The 16,761-nt window shown below is 38.6% G+C and overlaps 3 protein-coding genes across 15 annotated transcripts; all 3 read right to left on the bottom strand.

Annotated features, from left to right (window-relative positions):
• Positions 1-3,240: 3,240 nt before the first annotated feature.
• LOC130968371 (uncharacterized) lies at positions 3,241-7,721 on the bottom strand. The gene is made up of 5 exons (XM_057893600.1): positions 6,013-7,721; positions 5,821-5,897; positions 5,534-5,645; positions 5,227-5,343; positions 3,241-4,277 (listed from the first exon to the last, which is right to left on the bottom strand). Exons 1-5 carry the CDS (start codon positions 7,414-7,416, stop codon positions 3,924-3,926), a joined length of 2,064 nt encoding a protein of 687 aa, XP_057749583.1. The 5' UTR covers positions 7,417-7,721; the 3' UTR covers positions 3,241-3,923.
• Positions 7,722-8,607: 886 nt separating this feature from the next.
• LOC130967230 (proline-rich receptor-like protein kinase PERK9) lies at positions 8,608-9,809 on the bottom strand. The gene has a single exon (XM_057892043.1). The coding sequence runs from the start codon at positions 9,807-9,809 to the stop codon at positions 8,691-8,693; it is 1,119 nt and encodes a 372-aa protein (XP_057748026.1). The 3' UTR covers positions 8,608-8,690.
• Positions 9,810-10,384: 575 nt separating this feature from the next.
• Positions 10,385-16,232, bottom strand: LOC130966522 (pentatricopeptide repeat-containing protein At1g13040, mitochondrial). 13 transcript variants are annotated; one of them, XR_009081282.1, is made up of 6 exons: positions 15,996-16,232; positions 15,822-15,909; positions 15,123-15,383; positions 12,906-15,031; positions 11,765-11,820; positions 10,385-11,550 (listed from the first exon to the last, which is right to left on the bottom strand). XR_009081282.1 is itself a non-coding variant. In XM_057891341.1 (4 exons), the coding sequence occupies exon 4, from the start codon at positions 14,810-14,812 to the stop codon at positions 13,235-13,237; it is 1,578 nt and encodes a 525-aa protein (XP_057747324.1). In that variant the 5' UTR covers positions 14,813-15,031; positions 15,123-15,383; positions 15,822-15,909; positions 15,996-16,232; the 3' UTR covers positions 11,882-13,234. The 13 variants fall into 13 exon arrangements, 1 of the variants encoding a protein (XP_057747324.1); XR_009081281.1 differs by having other exon boundaries at positions 10,385-11,649; XR_009081280.1 differs by having other exon boundaries at positions 12,641-15,031.
• Positions 16,233-16,761: the final 529 nt, after the last annotated feature.

A 16,761-nucleotide genomic window follows, 5' to 3' on the forward strand; every position in this document is an offset into this window, starting at 1 on the left:
GTATTTTTAATGGTGTGAGATTATATCCAATGGTGTGCGATTATTCACTTTTTTATGGTTAAGTATTGGCCAAATTTTTAAAAAATAATGACCCCTAAACTTTCTCTTAATAGAAAGATATTAATAGACTGTAGATCATACTGAAGGACTCTAGTTATATTTCAATTCGGAGGTTAATTAAATATTAGGAATATATCGAAGGAATATAACATGAACTTTATAAAGAGGTGCTGGGAGGAGATTAGTGTGGAATCCACTAGAGCTGTGTTGAGTTTCTTTGAGATGGTGAGGTTACCAGTAGAGTCTAATGTTACTTGGGTAGTATTGGCTCCAAAATTTGCGTGGGTGCAAAGGAGATAAAGGATCTTAGACCGATCAGTATGGTTGAGTGTGTTTATAAGGTCATATCAGAAATGTTGACAAGAAGAATGAGGAGTGTAATGCCAGGATTAGTGGGAGAATCACAGAGTGCATTTGTCAAAGAACAACGGATACATGATGGAGCGCTAATAGCATGTAAGACTATACAATGACTAAAAGTGAGGAAAAAGGCATCAACAATTATTAAACTGGACTTCCAGAAAGCCTATGACAGAGTCAAATAGTACTTTGTTGATATTGTGCTAGAAAAAATGGGATTCGATAGAAGATGGAGGGCCTAGATCACAGAGTGCGTAAGATCAGCATCTATTTCCGTAATGGTTAACGAGGTTCCATCCAAACCATTTAAGATAGAAAGGGGACTTCGGCAAGGAGACCCGTTATCACCTTTTCTATTTGTACTGGTTGTAGATGTATTGAACAGGATGATCGGAGAGGCTGTAAGGAATAGGAGAATCGCCCCTCTATTAGTCGGCCAGAATAATATAGAGTTATCACATATCCAGTTTGCTTATGACACTATATTGTTCGGTCCACCGAAGGAGGAGACAATAAAAAATTACAAGAGACTTTTGAGGTGCGTCGAAGTGATATCCGGACTGAGTATTAACTTCGACAAGTCCATCTTGATACCAGTGAATTATAGCCAGGAGTGGGTTGATCGGATGTGCCAATTATTAAAGTGTCAGGCGGCAAGACTACCAGTGAAGTACTTGGACATTGAGTTAGGAGCAAATCTGAGGCTAGTTAAAACATAGAAGCTAGTAATAAATAAGGTAGATGAGAAACTTAGCCTGTGAAAGGCAAGGGAAGTTGGTCCTCATCAAGTCAATGATTAATAGTCTGCCTACATACTATTTGAGTTTGTATAAATGCTAGCTACAGTGGCAAAAATACTAATTTCATTAGAAAGGAGTTTCTTTTGGGGGAAGGATGATGGACGTACAGGGCTGACTCTTATAAAGTGGGAGTTGATATAGGCACCAAAGAAACTAGGAGGGCTAGATGTGGGAGATGAAATGATTCGTAATACAGCTTTATTGTTTAAGTGGTGGTGGAGATTTGTAAAGGAGGATTGTCTGTTATGGAAGAAGGTTGTGTGCTCCTACAATAATCTGAATCTTGGACAATTATTGTCTACTCAAGCTATACCGACAAAAGCAGGTCCGTGGAAAGATATTTGTCACTTGCAAATTAAAGAATAACATGTCAGACAAAAGATGATTGACGGACTGGCTATAGAAGTAGATGATGGCAGATCAACCAGATTTTGGGAAGATACATGGTTACAGTCGGGAAAGTTGAAAGACTCCTTTGCGAGGCTCTACTTGATTTCAAAAAACAAAGGATCCGTGATTGGAGACTGTGGGTTTTAGGATGGAATATAGTGGGTATGGAACTTTCAGTGGAGGAGGGAACCACGCCAATAGGAGACTGACAGCTTAAACCATCTTTTAGTTATTTTGCAAACTGTGAGATTGATAGAAGGAGCACATAGAATGGTGAGAAAATTTGATAAGAAATGCGTTTATACTACTAACTCATTTGTGCAGGTTCTGCAAGTACTGACAGTAACGAAAGATATCCTCAATTATAAGTTCACAAATGGAATATGAAAGGACTAGTACCACCTCGAGTAGAGTTATTTACTTGGTTTGTGCTTGTAGGTCGAGTTAATACAAAAGATCGACTGAGTAATTTGGGCATCATTGAACGAAGTAATAATGTCTGTATTATGTGTAACAACGAAATTGAAACTATATAACATTTGTTTGTTACGTGTGAGTACACTTGGCAGGTATGATGCGCATGGATTAGTCATGTGGGTCGTGCATGGAGCATCCCAGGATCCATAAAGGAGCACTTTGAGAGCTGGAGGTCGTTGCCTTTGAGAAAAGACGCACGAAAAATATGGTTAGTAGGGTTTTTCTCCGTTATATGGAATATCTGACTGTGTAGAAATGAGTTTATTTTTCAGAATAAGTCAACCGGTATAGTGGACTGTGTTGCTAGGTGATTTTGTTGCTCTAAAGACTGGTGTAAAAGTAACCCATGTTATTGATGACTATGCCGGAGATAATATAGATGTTACTAAAGTTCATACTTGTCTCTTATATGCTCCATTTAATGTATTGAGCTTATTTCCTTTCAAAAAAAAAAAAAAAAATACTGAAGGAATATATAGTGCTTTTTTTTTTTTTTTTTTAGACGGACGAATTTAGGTTAGGTATGATGGATGATCTTTATCACGAAACATCCATAATTGTGTATGCATATGCATTCTCATATTTTATGTTGTCGACTTGTCGTTTCTTATTCCCTAAGATTAGGTAAACAATTACGTGGGTAACTGGGTTAAGAAACAACCACCGAGTCACATGAATTGTTTTTACCTCTTCAAATGCTTTTGAATATTGCTTTAGGAGAAAAAAAAGGAAGAAATAATAAAGATTAAGAATCTCCTTAGACGTAAAAACAAATACAGAAATAACTAATTTTTTATTTTAAAAACGGCAAATTCTTATAATTTTGTACTGTTTAAGAATAAAAACAAAATATCCATGTCTATTTCTTTATCTCCAATTCTCCATATTTCTAGTTGAGAGACAATCCTAACACAACCTAACTGTCGCTTTCTTCTTCCCACTTTTCGCTCACATTCAATTTGACCCGTATGGCATCTTAAGCTCTAGGAATTTGGATCTCCAGGACAATTAATAAAAAAGTGATTGTTATAGTATCTAAAAATATTTGCCTAATTTATTAAAAAATTTATAAATTAATATTTAATTTTAAAAATATAAAAATAAATAATTATTAAATATTTAAAATTAATTAAAAAATTAAGTTAGACAAAAGTTACATACTAAATTATAGATATCATAAAAGGTGAATGGCATAATTGTGATAATAAATACCACATCTTTCACATATGCCGCCGCACAATTGAACCATGAGTGAAATATATTACATCAGGAAATCTCAAAAAATTCAAAACCTCGAACAACCTCGAACTCAAGTCTAATAAAGTCGAATATATACCTAATTACCTATAACCATCCCATCGCATAACTAGTACTTATATACTTGGTGTTAAATGGTAACTCAATTGACATTTGTACCGGTGCAAGACACAAAAGCTTGACAGTGTTGTTGACCGTTAACTTTGCCCAATATCTTCCATTTGAAGGTTGGTAAACGACATATCCCGTACCAGTCAAAATGAGGGCATTGTCTTCCATCAAAAGTGGACAGAATGGGGTAATGTATAATGTGTTTATTGGGCAAACAAGACTGCAAATCTAGACTCTTCGGTTCGTGTCATGTAATGAAAATGTATGTGCAAATTACTCAAATGAAAGGATTGTACAGGACAACCAAGATGGTACTAAACACCACCGTTGCTGCATTGCGTGTGTGGGAACCTGTTGCTATAAGCTACGAATTTATGGCATAAACTTGAAGAAATCAACATAAATACACCAAGAAAAGAAAAAGATTGAAAGAAAAGAAAATAAATGAAGATCATAAAAAAGATCCAACTATAAGAGGGGTTCTGAGAGCTCCATTTCGTTAGAAGCCTCCTGTTGCGTTTCAGGCCGACGCTGAACTCCTACATAGTCCATGCCAAGCCACTGCCATGGCCAGCATACATATCTAGGCCTGTTTTGACCCCTTGAATCTTCCCGGTTCTCAAACTCTTCGAGCTGATGAGTAAGCTCCTCCACTCTGTCCCTTAGTCTAGATGCCCTCAAGTCTGCCAACTTGAGAGATTTCTCAGCCGCATCTCTTGCAGCCATGGCAGCAGCTGCAGTCTCTTCCTTGAATTTTAGTTTCTTCTCTGACTCTAACATGGATTGCTTTGCTTCTTCAAGTTCCTGCTTCAGTGCTGACAACTAGAAATTTGAAACCAACAATTATGACTAGGAATACGAATAGTGGAATACATAGTAAACCAATTACTAAATGGGTCTATACTACAAGCCAAAGAAGAGGGTCAGGGCAATAAGCATTGGTGCTCTGATGAGCATACAATAACAAAAGGAAACAGTTAAAAGTAGAAAAGGATTGGATGGGAATTTAACAGCAGGAATTGGGAGAGGGTCTCTCAAATACCTCTGGCTGTACCTATAATTGTCTTCCTCTACGTCAACCCAGATTCCAGAGAACAAATAGGTGATCACATGCACTCGTTCTTTTCCCACTTATCTTTTATTATTCTGTGTTAACTCTGAACCAGTACTATCAGAAGATTTGCAGCGTACTTGCTGGACTTTTTACTTATTTGGGTTGATCTTTACTTCGTTTTAAACCCAGTTTGAAAAGCATCATTATTGATCATTGATTTTTACTATAAAGCAATAGTTTTTTGCTTTTACAGTTGGTGTAACATTTATGTCTCAGTCTTTATACCAAAGGTAAAAGATCACTTCAGTTCCAAATAACTTGTATGAAAAATCAACTTTAACAGGGCAAGTTTGCAAATGCAGAACAAAACACAAATAATTTCATTAAACACTGATCATGGTAGGAGGTTTTGTATCGCAACTTAAAATAGCAACCTGCTATATTTACAGTAATAAATTTGTCCAGCATAAGTGTAATGATATCGAATGAATGCACAAAATATGATTCTAGATTGCAGTAATGGAATTCATGGAAACAAGGTATGACTATCAATCAGAATTCATTTTTAATCAACTGTGAATATTGAAATACTCACTTCACCATTTCACAACTGAAGGAAGAGATAGAGCGAGAACTGCTCTCAAAAGTGATTTTTCAACTATGTTCTATGAAACCCTCCACATATAGCAAACATGGAAACAAATATTGCTAACATACCTGTGCCACAAATTCTTGTTCAACACCTCTACCTGCAGCAGCTTCTTGCTCTGCTGCCACTTTCCATCTGTTAATTTCTTCTTCGGCAGCAGCAATGTCCATCATTAGCCCCTCAATCTACAACACACAAATTGACCAACTTGATACTTGGTTAAAACAAATACCAACAATCAAATATCCCTCCCTAATCATCCACTGTAGGGCCAAGACAAGTCTACGTTCTACACCATATATATATCAGAATAAAACCAACCATTGTCATGGAAACTAGATAAAATTAAGCTTACAGTCACATATCTAAACTTACATTTTCATTAGCTACTCTCTCCTTCTCTTCAAGTTCCTCTATCCGGTGCATTCTATGGTCAAGCTCTTTAGCTTGAGCTTCTATGTGCTGCTTAAGTAAACTCAACTCTGCCCTTAATGCAGTTAAGAAAACACAAAAAATTAAAGATTAAGTCAGCGCAACTAGGAAACCAAATAAGCAAGTTTTTCAGTGAACAATGGGAATAAGGTTAAGATTTTCATTTATCAACCTCCAAATAGGAAACCTAGAAAATAACACCGGATTTGGTTCTGATTAATGTTAAGTACCTTAATTCGTCGACAGTATGGTGGAGATTAATGATTTCAAGCTGAGATGACTTTACAACATGCTCCAATGCTCCAGCCTGTGCACAATGTAGGCATAAAGAACTCATTAACTCCAAGGAACCTTAAAAGCTGCAAACTGAGATGAAAACAATTTGTTTCACCAAGAATCAAGAAACAAAATGAACACTTCACCAGAGAGTATATTTCGTCCTCCTCTTTTTCACTTAACTCTGTCTTGTCATTTGAAACTGCATCGTTTCCATCCCCAAGAACCTTACTGAATTTGAAATCTATCCCAGCCTCTCTCAATCCATTCTCTGCAGCCTTAAACAGCTCATTCTTTCTCGAAGATGGATCGGATTTCATCCTCTTTGACAAAGCACTCCTTAGCAAGGAGCCAATTTGATCCTTTTCCTTAACTAAACGAGTTACGGTCTCATCCAATCTCTTAATTTCACGATCCTTATCCTCAATCAAATCTTTTGCCTTTTGAACAACAATCCTAGTCAACTCAAATATAGACTCCATGCCAGCCAAAGAGGCACGTATATTCTCCTCAACATCAGTTTCTTGCGGCACAAACAACGACTCAGAAAGCTCCGAGCTATTCTGATCATCTAATATCCTAACAACATTACAAATTTGATTATGAATCTTTGAAACAAAGCTCAACTGATCAATCAACAATGGCCGCATTGATTCCATCCTCGCCTCCAATTTACTCAACTTATCCTCACACTCAACAAGAAACTCCTTCAACCGTGATGCTTCACCTTGTCCCTCCCTCAACTTCTCCTTCATCTCATGTTCCATCTCGCTCAACTTCCTATCCCTATCAGCCAAGTCCTTCTCCAAACCCTCAATTGAGGAACCTTGCTTTGCAACCTCATCCCTGAGTCCACTAATTGTTGCTTCAAGCTGAGAAACCTCAATGGCAATCTCGTAATTCCGCTGCTCCATCTGTTCCCTAGTCTCGTTCCTAGACTTCAAAGTCGCATCGTTCTGTTTCAAGAGCTCTTCAACGATCTCGTTGGATCTCTTGATCACACCATAAGCCACGGCTGCGAGGCCGGTGTACTTCTGCGACCGTGGAAGCCCATTAGGCCCGAAATTCTTGAAGCTGCTGACCTTGGCGGAAATCTTCTCCATGCCAGTCTCAAGCATGTGCCTTGAATTCCCAATCTCCGATCTTAGTGAATCCCTCTCCCTCGCAACCTCTTCCAACTGCTTTGCAACCTCGTCCTTTGCTTTCTTAGATTCTGCCAGTTCCAAGGAAACGGCGTCGTTCTTCCTCAGCGCCTCGTCGCGCTCGCGAACGGCGTCATCACGGTGCCTGGCGAACTCGTCGCGCTTCTTGATTGCCTCCTGCGCCAGCGCTTTCAGGCGGTTGAACGACACCTGAAGTTCGGACCTGGAGTTCTCGGCGGCGAGACGCGCCTGGCGCTCCCGATCAAGCTCGCCTAGAAGCTCCCGTAGTTTCTCGACGGAGACGTCTTCCAGCGACGGAGCTTTTGTTGCGATCGGACCAGGATCGCCGGCTTCGTCCTCGACGTCGCTGAGCACCGCGTCGGCATCCTCGTTGCCGGCGGCAGCCATTTAATTTAATAACATATAAGAATAACGATAAACCCTAGGAATTGAAGCGAAGACGAAAAACGTTGAAGAAATTATAGTCTGAAATTAAAATCTAATGGAGTAGTGTTTTTAGGTTTAGAATTTTAGGTTGCTGATGAATAGACGATGATGCTGTTGTTATTGGTTGCGAATTGAAAGGACATGATCATGGTGTCGTGTAATTGGGAACCTGAAGATGACGAAGAAGAAGGAAACACCGCACCGCACACTACCAACCACTCCGTTCCAGGAATTGGGATTTGGGATACTCGATTTTCTTTCGTTTTCTTTTTTATTTTTAGGGTATATGATTATTTCATTCCTTTTATAATTCGAATAAGAAAAATAACTCGGGGGAAAGGAAAAGAAAGGATTGGGTGGTGTCCTATGCAAATGAGTGTGACAGAATTGAGGGGTAGGATGGTGCCACGTAGGCAATATTTTTGCGCAAGCGGCAAGCCTCTCTTTGAAAGGGCAGTTTCGTGAGTTACCACCGTAGGCGACAGCATAGGGGATAAAATTGGAGAGGAGAGGGAAGAATGGTAGGTAGGAAACTTCGTTATACAGACAACAGACAATCGAACAGTGGAGGGAGCAATTTTATTTTAAATTTTTAATAGTGGGGCTGTCTTCATTAAGTAAAGTATATTAAGTTACCCACTTCTCTTGGTTTAAAAAAGTGATTAATGCTAAGTATACATTATAATTAACCCATTCGAAAAGATTAGGAAGCTTCTCTGTTATATCAGAGCCAGGTTTCGATCCAGGGACCTGTGGGTTATGGGCCCACCACGCTTCCGCTGCGCCACTCTGATTGTTAGTAATTGTTGTTCAAATATTCTAATTATTCAGAAGCTACATGACACCATGATCAGCAGCTATTTACTTGGTTGTTCTCTGGTTACAAAAATATAAGCGCTAGCTATACATATCGAGTTGAGTTTCAGTCTGTCGTGTTGTGGATTTCAGATTTATTACTATTGGGCAAGGCGTTCATGTAAAATTTAAAAGCCCTGCATCACAAAGAAATTTTGAACAAGGATACAAGTAATCCCTGATATGTGGACTGGAGAAGAAAAAGAATATGAATGGTTGAATACAAATTTGTAGCTCTTCACTTAGCAAAAAAGAAATAAATAAATAAGACGACAAAGGTTAACCCAATTAAGCTGCTATTTGAAGAAGAAGAATATGGTGAAACTAAGTAGAACCAAAAACACCCCCCAATATAGAAGGACAAAAAAGAATATGGTGCTTCAGCGTTTCGTTCTGCATTTCTTTTTAAGCAAAACCCCATCTGGCGGGCGCGTGACCATGAGATTACAGAGGCCATAGAGGTTATATGAATACCTTAAGATGCTTCCCAGTTTAGACCTTGCTCTGAAAACACCCCTCACACTCAACAAAACTCCATTGCTTTCCATTTGCTTCACTATGCGCTGGCTCTCTCCCAGTGGCAGCTTAACTTGACTAGTCACCATGTGAATATATGCAAACCTTGACTGAGCCCTTGCAGCAGAGAAAGGTTCCACATATTGAGTTGCAATGAGGGTATTTCCGTAATATAGATAGATGCTCACTGTGCTGAAGTCTACATGAACCTTCTTGTTTGGATTTGTGAAGTTTGCAAGAATGGTGATATCAGCATTGAGCATATATCCAAAGTCCAGGTATGCAGCATTCAGGGTGACACCAGATATGTCGAAATGAGGGCTCTGGGGGCGAAAAACAAGGTACACTATTAGGACTATCAACCCTCCTATGATTATGATCAGCCAAAATATTACGCATAACACAGCACCACACCATGTTAGAGGGTTGGACTTTTTCGGCGGAGGCAACCATGGAGGGCGGTGGTGCCGCGGCCCATCATGTCTCTGCTTTTGCTTGGGGCTGTGAGGTTCACGAAGTTGCTGCCGAGGCTCAGGAGAGAGGCTAAGTGGGGGTAGCACTGGGGTGACAACGGGAGGCTTGGAAGATGATGGCTCACTAATTTTTACCTTTTGCTTGCTTGGTGGGTAAGCTAAACCTTCTTGCCGCTTCCTTCGTCCAGATTCTGGTGGTGGTGGTGGTTGTTGTTGTGGTTTGCTACGCTTGTCACGGGTCGGCGCTTTTGAGGTAGGTGGTGGTGGTGGTGGTCCTTGCGTCTGGGGCCGCAATGGATAGGGATGTTCTTGTGGTCGCGGTTGCAATGGAAAATGAGGGTGGTAAGGGGGATCTTCTTGTTGCGTAGGTGCTACTCCATGTGCCGGTGGTGGATATTGGCCATGGTGTTCTGAGGCTGGTACGAATAGAATAGGTGACTGCCGATGATCTTCGGGATGTCCTCGCGGTGGTGGTCTAGAAAAATGAGGGTTGGTTTCTCGGCGAGACATGGTTGTTAACGGAAAATGAAGTGGGGAAATGAAGACAAACAGAGTGACAAATACTATGTTATTGCTATTAAGCTAGTGTAAAAGGAGGAGGATTAAACCCAAAACAAAAATCAAAGTTATAAAGGAAATGAGAATGACTTCATCAGAACTTCAAGGATGATTCATGTAAAGGTAAGGAATCAAACATAAGCCAAGTATGTGGGACAGTGTGTTTTTCTCGCTTTTAAGTATTAAGCCGATTTGTGTTTTTCTAACATAAAGTGGTATGTCTATGTTGCATGCTAAAATTTTTGCCAGGCTCGTGAATGGCTTAGATTTATATGGAAAATCAGCACTGGCGAAGAAAAAACCTTGTGCAAGTTTACATGTGGGAAGGAATTTTGGAATAAAAGATTCCGCAATGATCACAAATGAGCCTCATAATTTCAGTTCAGAGATATATTAATTTAAAATTAAATGAGTGCCGAAAGGTCCTAATGAGGCAAGGCTTAAACAATCACGAGCACTTTGAGTTTCTTCTATGACAATTTACAAGCCAACTACACTAATTGCAAAAGATACCTTCCCCCTACTATGGTCCAAAATACATGGACCACAAACACGAATGACAAACTCTACAACCTTATTAAGTTAAAAACACCCAATATACCCGACTACCCGAGGAATCAGCACAGTTTTTAAGAGGGAGCATTCATTAATGAAAACACAAATGGAAGCATTCATTCAAGGTGGAAAGTCACGTACATAATAAAAGTGTGCATAATATACCGAATGTCTTCTTTAAAAAAGGACTGACATTGATTTCTCTCTGTCACTCTACCTCTCTACATTATAGAAATATGTATGGGAACAACCACCTTCATTCAAATGATAAAGAAATAAATATGAATTCGTAAAAGGCGAGTGCCCACATACATATTCATACGATACATAGGATACATAGATCCTTTAGGAGTATCATTAAAAGAAAATTACACAATCATGTTATTTTTTTTCCTTTTCTCTGTATCTCTTCACTCTTTTAATCTGTGTTAGAGTACCTCCCTTCGTAAAATACTGAATCGAACAGCTACCACTTTAATTTCCCGGTTCCATGAAAATTGCGGTAACTGCTTCAACAGTTGCAGGCATAAGTTATCTTCAAATTTCTGAACAGAAGACATTACTTCCAGAATTATGTAGTCAACAACGATGCCTTCTACTTCAACTATTCTTCCTCCATTCCCTCCAACCCCCAAACTACCACTCAAAATAGCTGTAAGAAATGTGAGGAACCAAACCCAGAAACTTGGAAGTTCACCCAGACTCACTAGCTGGACATTGATAACTACTAAGCATTCATGCAACAAGATTTGGTGAATAATATCAACAATTCTCAGTTCTCCAATCTTGTACTGAGTTGTCACAGGAGAAATCACATACAAATGACAGTTTGCAGCCGAGGATCTACATCTGTAAATTTGTTCTGCTTCACGCATTTTTGTTTCATACCCGCAAAGAGGAAAAGGAGACACCATAAGAAACCACCATTTTCAAACTTAGCTTTGACGAATAACCATTTATTTGCACCTTGATGCTTACCTAACTGAATGCAACTGCTTCAAGAAAGGAGTCCTTTTTTCCCCCAAAATAAGATTCTCTTGAATACATGGGTAAATAAAATAGTTCATCGAAAAGTGACATTTACCAAATGAAACAAAGATTTGGTGGTTACTGATCATTCTTCATTGCTTCGGAAGCCCTTCAGAAAGTATGCTCTTGTCAAATCATTCGCAAACAAATTTTTCCTTTATTGCCTTATTTTGTTTTGTACTTTCATATAGTCTTATTTTGTTTCATACTTTCATATAGGAGTTGCAGCAGGGACCAAAAAATGAAAAATACAAAAATAGTATCAAGGATCATTAGTAACTTTTCTAAGAAAAATAATATGCTGCAATTAAACAAAAACATACTTGGACAAGTGAAACCATTTGGGTGATGTTTCTTTTAAGAAGCCTGAAGTTCCTTGCTGCAGATAGAGACAAAAACATCAAAGATTGCCCAAACTAATATTAGTATAGGTCATCCAAGTTTCAATTTAACATTATAATCTGGGAAAAAAAAAAAGAAAAAGGTTCTTATATGCTAATTCAAAACTATGAATATGAGAAGTAATCAAGTAATAAAGTAACACATAAATTGGGGCAACATTCACAGTTTTCCATAATCTAAATATCTAATAAACTTGAATACAAAACCTAACAAGGCTACTTAGTAGACCGGATTGTATGTTTACCATAGGAAAAGTCTAGGGGGCCAACAACTTTATTAAATTCTGGCCAGCATGTAACCAACAAAGAAAAGTGAGCCATTGGATAAAATCTCACACCATTAAAATCATCATTGATGGCTATTTGATGGCTACAAATCACAAAAGTTGCTGGTTCCCTAGCACTCCTCGTTTTCCATATTCTTCTGGTGAGTTATGTGAGTCTAGAAATATGCACAAATAATAAACTATCAATTTGGTATTATAAGTCCCAGGACGCTTGGGGTATAAAACTTTGAATTTATTGCTCAACAATTTGCATGGATGACAGGAAGAAAGGTAGCAAGGAACTCAGTGTAGGTAACAACATCACCAATGAATGTGTTTCTCCAATCAAACTTATGCTCTGCCATATATCACAGAAGGCAGTAAAAATAAGTTTTTATTAAAATGAGTGCTATATTGTTGTTCATATGTATAGAGCCATAAAACAACATAAAATGTTCATCATCAACTTTTCTGATATGCAAGGCTGAATATGACTCAAACTGAATTGAATAGCCACAAGCCAAGGATTTACCCCAATAGTAAAGGAGCAAAGTAAAACTAACTCAAAGCCATCCTCTATCTGAAGGAAGACAACTAGGGGACGTAAGTATGTAGCTAGAGTGATTTCAATCAATTGGTACTGACACTAGCTTGTGGTAGATGAAACCAAGGAACAGGTGCATAGCTCCCCATGTATAAAAATGGCCAAAGGGAAACTAACTACTTGCCCTATATCACATTGAGTATTGACAAACAATCCATCATGTAAATAGTCAGTTGGCAGTATGAAGCAAAACCTGCACACCAGCATCTCCATTTGTGGCAGAAAACCATTACTGAACCACGCTTGGTGGGTGGCCTTGGATCCTTTAATATAGACTGGCCAGTGAATCAGTAGTATGTTTCAGTGTCCAAAAGCATGAGCAGCAAGTAAACAGTCATGGTATGGGATTGCACCGTGAGCAACATAGAAAAGGGATAAACAGATTTGCAGGTGCCATAACATGCAGAAAGGGTACCACTTCAACATGTTGCCAAGCTTTCACATGCAATTTTCCGAGCAAACGATTAGGCCAGTTTTCCATTAGAAAGGAACGTGTGATGATGGCATTAACCAATGTCATGTTTATGTGGCATTACTCAATTGAAGGGCACTGATCAGGGTCTGAGAAACATGACTGTCGAGTGTAAAGCCCTTTTCCATCATCTGGTCCCAAACCTTACAGGCATCTGAAAGCTTGTTTTCCCTTATAAGCCCTCCAACTATCAACTTGAAAGTTACCGCATCAGGATGGAATTCTTTCGCTTGCATTTCATCATATAGATGCATAGCATCTGTAACTCGAGAAGCCTTGCAAAACCCATTTATGAGGGCATTGTAAGAGACGACATCTGGAGTTATACCATTCTCCACCATGTCACGGAAAATGCTATGAGCCGTATCAATTTTTCCAGTCTTGCACATGTGATCCACTATTGTCGTATAGAATACTTGATCAGGAGCAATATCCATCTTGGTCATTTGATCAAGATGCTTCTTGGCCACAGTAGAACTACCTTCTCTCAGAAATGCTTTTATAATGATTGTGAAAGTCACTACATCGGGTTGAATCCCCTTCCTATACATTTCCTTAAACAAGTTATAAGCCCTCCCAGTCTGGTGTGCCTTACAAAACGCATCGATAATGGTATTGTAAGAAACAACATCACACAACCCTTTAACCTGCATCCTATTTACCATAATCCAATAAGCTCTTTCCATTTGGTTAGCCTTACAAAAAACCTTTAACAGCTCATTATAACTATACAAATCTGGCTCCACACCACTCGTCTCCATTGACTGTACTAACCTAACTGCCTCATCCAACATAAGCTCATTACAACAATAATTCAACAAGGTATTATAAGTCACCAAGTCCGGCAGACACCCATTCTTGCTCATAAACGCCTTAATTGTGAGCGCCTTATCAATCTTCCCTGCCCTACAATACCCACCAATCAAAGCATTATAAACCAAACTATTAACCTCCACACCACCCTTGATCGCCTCAACAACTAGCTCATAAGCCAAATCAACATGACCACCAGAACACAAACCAATCACAAGAGCACCACAAGCCTTAGCATCAGGTTTCAGCCCCTTATCAATCAAACCTCGCCAAAACCCCGCAGCCTCATTGAACCGGCGAGACTTGCACAGTGCATCAATGAGGACAGTGTAACTAACAATATCAGGCTCTCTTCCCTTGCGGGACAAGCAATGGAAAAGTTCCAGAGCATCGTCCAACCGATGATCGCGACACAAGAGGTCCAAGTAGATATTGAAGGCCCATATGTCAGGGATGCAACCGAGTGCTTCCATGTCACGGAGGAGCTTGTTGATGAGGGTGAAATTCCTGACACTGCAGAGGGCAGAAATGAAGCGGGAATAGGTGAATGGGGAGAGGGAGAAGCCCTGGGGGATGACGTGGTGGAAGTAGTAGTGCTCAGCAAGGTCGAAGCGGGACTGGCGGAGGAGGACACCGATGAAGCGGTTGTAGTCAAGGCTGAAGAGGCGGCAGTTTGATTGGGTCATTTCGTCGAACACCTTGATGGCATTGTCAATGAGACCTGCTTTCACGTAATGTGTTATCTGAGAGCGGTATAGGAGGCGCCTTGCCCCAACACTTTGATACATATCAGATGGTAACAGACCCAAATGCATAGCCAAATCTACTAAATATAAAATTATGTAGCGAGGAGGAGATGAAGGTGAGGTGTCAAGCTGAGACAAATGGGCAGAAATATTGTAGCAAGAAAACAATGGGATATGAGATGTGCAATGTTGTGCAGTGATGTGCAATGGGATATCAACATGCAGGTAGTCAGTGTTTACGTTCGGCTTTGACACTTTTTTCTCTGCTGCACATTTGAAAAAGTGAACCTGCACATTAATAATAAATTAGCTGAATTACAGTCACGAGAAGTTTGAAATATTAAAATATTAGTCAATATTAAAATTCACAGAAATTTACCTTATATAAGTAGAGTTGAGAGTTGGAACTCTCATTATTCTCTTCCAATTTTTCTCATTTCATATGTTTTGCTCTGCTAGGTTTTTTTTACAGGAAAGGAAGATGGCAAAATTCTGGCTTCATTCAAAAGAAGGAAACGGGCAAGGTTGTGGCTTCATTCAAGGAGGACAAGGTTCTTGTCTCTTTTTGCTCCCTCTCTTTCCTTCATTCTTCTCTTTTAACCTATCTCTCTATATGCAGGAGCCATAGTTATATGCAGACCTAAGCAGAACTATCAAGTTCAATCACATATATAAGCCAGCCTTTAACTAAAGAACCCAAGAATAAATAAATAAATAAATTATATGGACCAAGGTAAATGAGCAAGGTTCTAGTTTCTTTTGGATCCATCTCTTGCCTTCATTCTTCTATTTTAGCATCTCAATTCAAACTTCTCATTTCTCAACATAATAATAATATATGCATACACAAGAGCTAAGCAGCGCCTATCTAGTCTAATCATATATGTAATACATGAAACCTTCATAGTTACAATAAACAAAATTAAAATTATTTCTATGACATTAAGGTAATGCATCTAGCCACTGTTTTTCTTTTGAACAATAACGTAATGTAAATAACAAACCTAATATTAAATTTTATTATCAATCATCATCAAGACCAAAAAATTAAGGTACTAGTGAAAGAATACTTCAATACCTGGTTCTAACTAATGTAAACTTCTGATATAAGGTTGACACTCTACCCAATATAGTCCTGCCTTATCATTGCTAATTTCAAACGATTGCTGACCAAACAGAAGCTCTTATTAAGCAAATGTGATTTGAAATCCAGCTTAAAACCGAATCAAAATCAAAGAAGAGAGGGATTTACATGTTGGAAAAGACGACTAAGGCGCGGTGCCGAGTGAAGGAGAATACGATGACAGTGGCACTGGGAAGAGGAGAAGGAGAAGGTGCTGCGGCGACGGGGAGCAGATGGTGACAGGTCAGCAACAAGGAGAGGAGAAGGCGAGAAACTAGCTATAGCCGGCGAGAATGGTGAGCAGCGGGCAGGAGCCGGCGAGGATGAGAGGTGATGGGAGGGAAGGTCTGCTAGGATGAGAGGTGATGAGAGGTGAAGTAATTGAATAATTTTTAGGAACACTTTTTTAATGAAAAAATTAGAAGCATATCAAACAACTTTAGGTTACAATTATATTTGTTAGGAAGAGTTTCAAGTGTACTGAAAATACCGTTTCATATTTTAATCGTTGATTTTAATTAATATATATTATATATATTTTTTATAATTTGCATCAACAGTTAAAACAATTAAAACTTTAGTATTTTTGATACACTTAAAATTTTTTCTATTTATTATAATTGAGTCGCAATCTTAATTTTAATTCATATATTCTTATAATTTTTTAAAAAATAAAATTAGGTCATTTTATTTTTATGATCAAATTTAAAATAAAATACTTATATTTAGTTAGTTATCCTAACAATAGCTTAATATTAATTGATTTTATTAAATTTATTATATTCGTGCACACTTCTTAATTTTTTTAGAAGTGAAAACTGAAATGCAGTCAACTTCACGTGAGATTGATAACTGAGAACCGTTAATTTTTTTTACTACTCTTATTGTCTCCTTA

Source organism: Arachis stenosperma, chromosome 3, assembly GCF_014773155.1.
Source record: "Arachis stenosperma cultivar V10309 chromosome 3, arast.V10309.gnm1.PFL2, whole genome shotgun sequence".
NCBI classification, from domain to species: Eukaryota; Viridiplantae; Streptophyta; class Magnoliopsida; order Fabales; family Fabaceae; genus Arachis; species Arachis stenosperma.

Coding starts and splice junctions, on each gene's coding strand:
- LOC130968371 (XM_057893600.1), bottom strand. CDS start 7,416: ATGGCTGCCGCCGGCAACGAGGATGCCGACGCGGTGCTCAGCGACGTC. Junction 5,646..5,820: donor CATACTGTCGACGAATTAAG/GTACTTAACATT, acceptor AACTGCATTAAG/GGCAGAGTTGAGTTTACTTA. Junction 5,344..5,533: donor AGAGAGTAGCTAATGAAAAT/GTAAGTTTAGAT, acceptor TGTGTGTTGTAG/ATTGAGGGGCTAATGATGGA.
- LOC130967230 (XM_057892043.1), bottom strand. CDS start 9,809: ATGTCTCGCCGAGAAACCAACCCTCATTTTTCTAGACCACCACCGCGA.
- LOC130966522 (XM_057891341.1), bottom strand. CDS start 14,812: ATGCATTTGGGTCTGTTACCATCTGATATGTATCAAAGTGTTGGGGCA.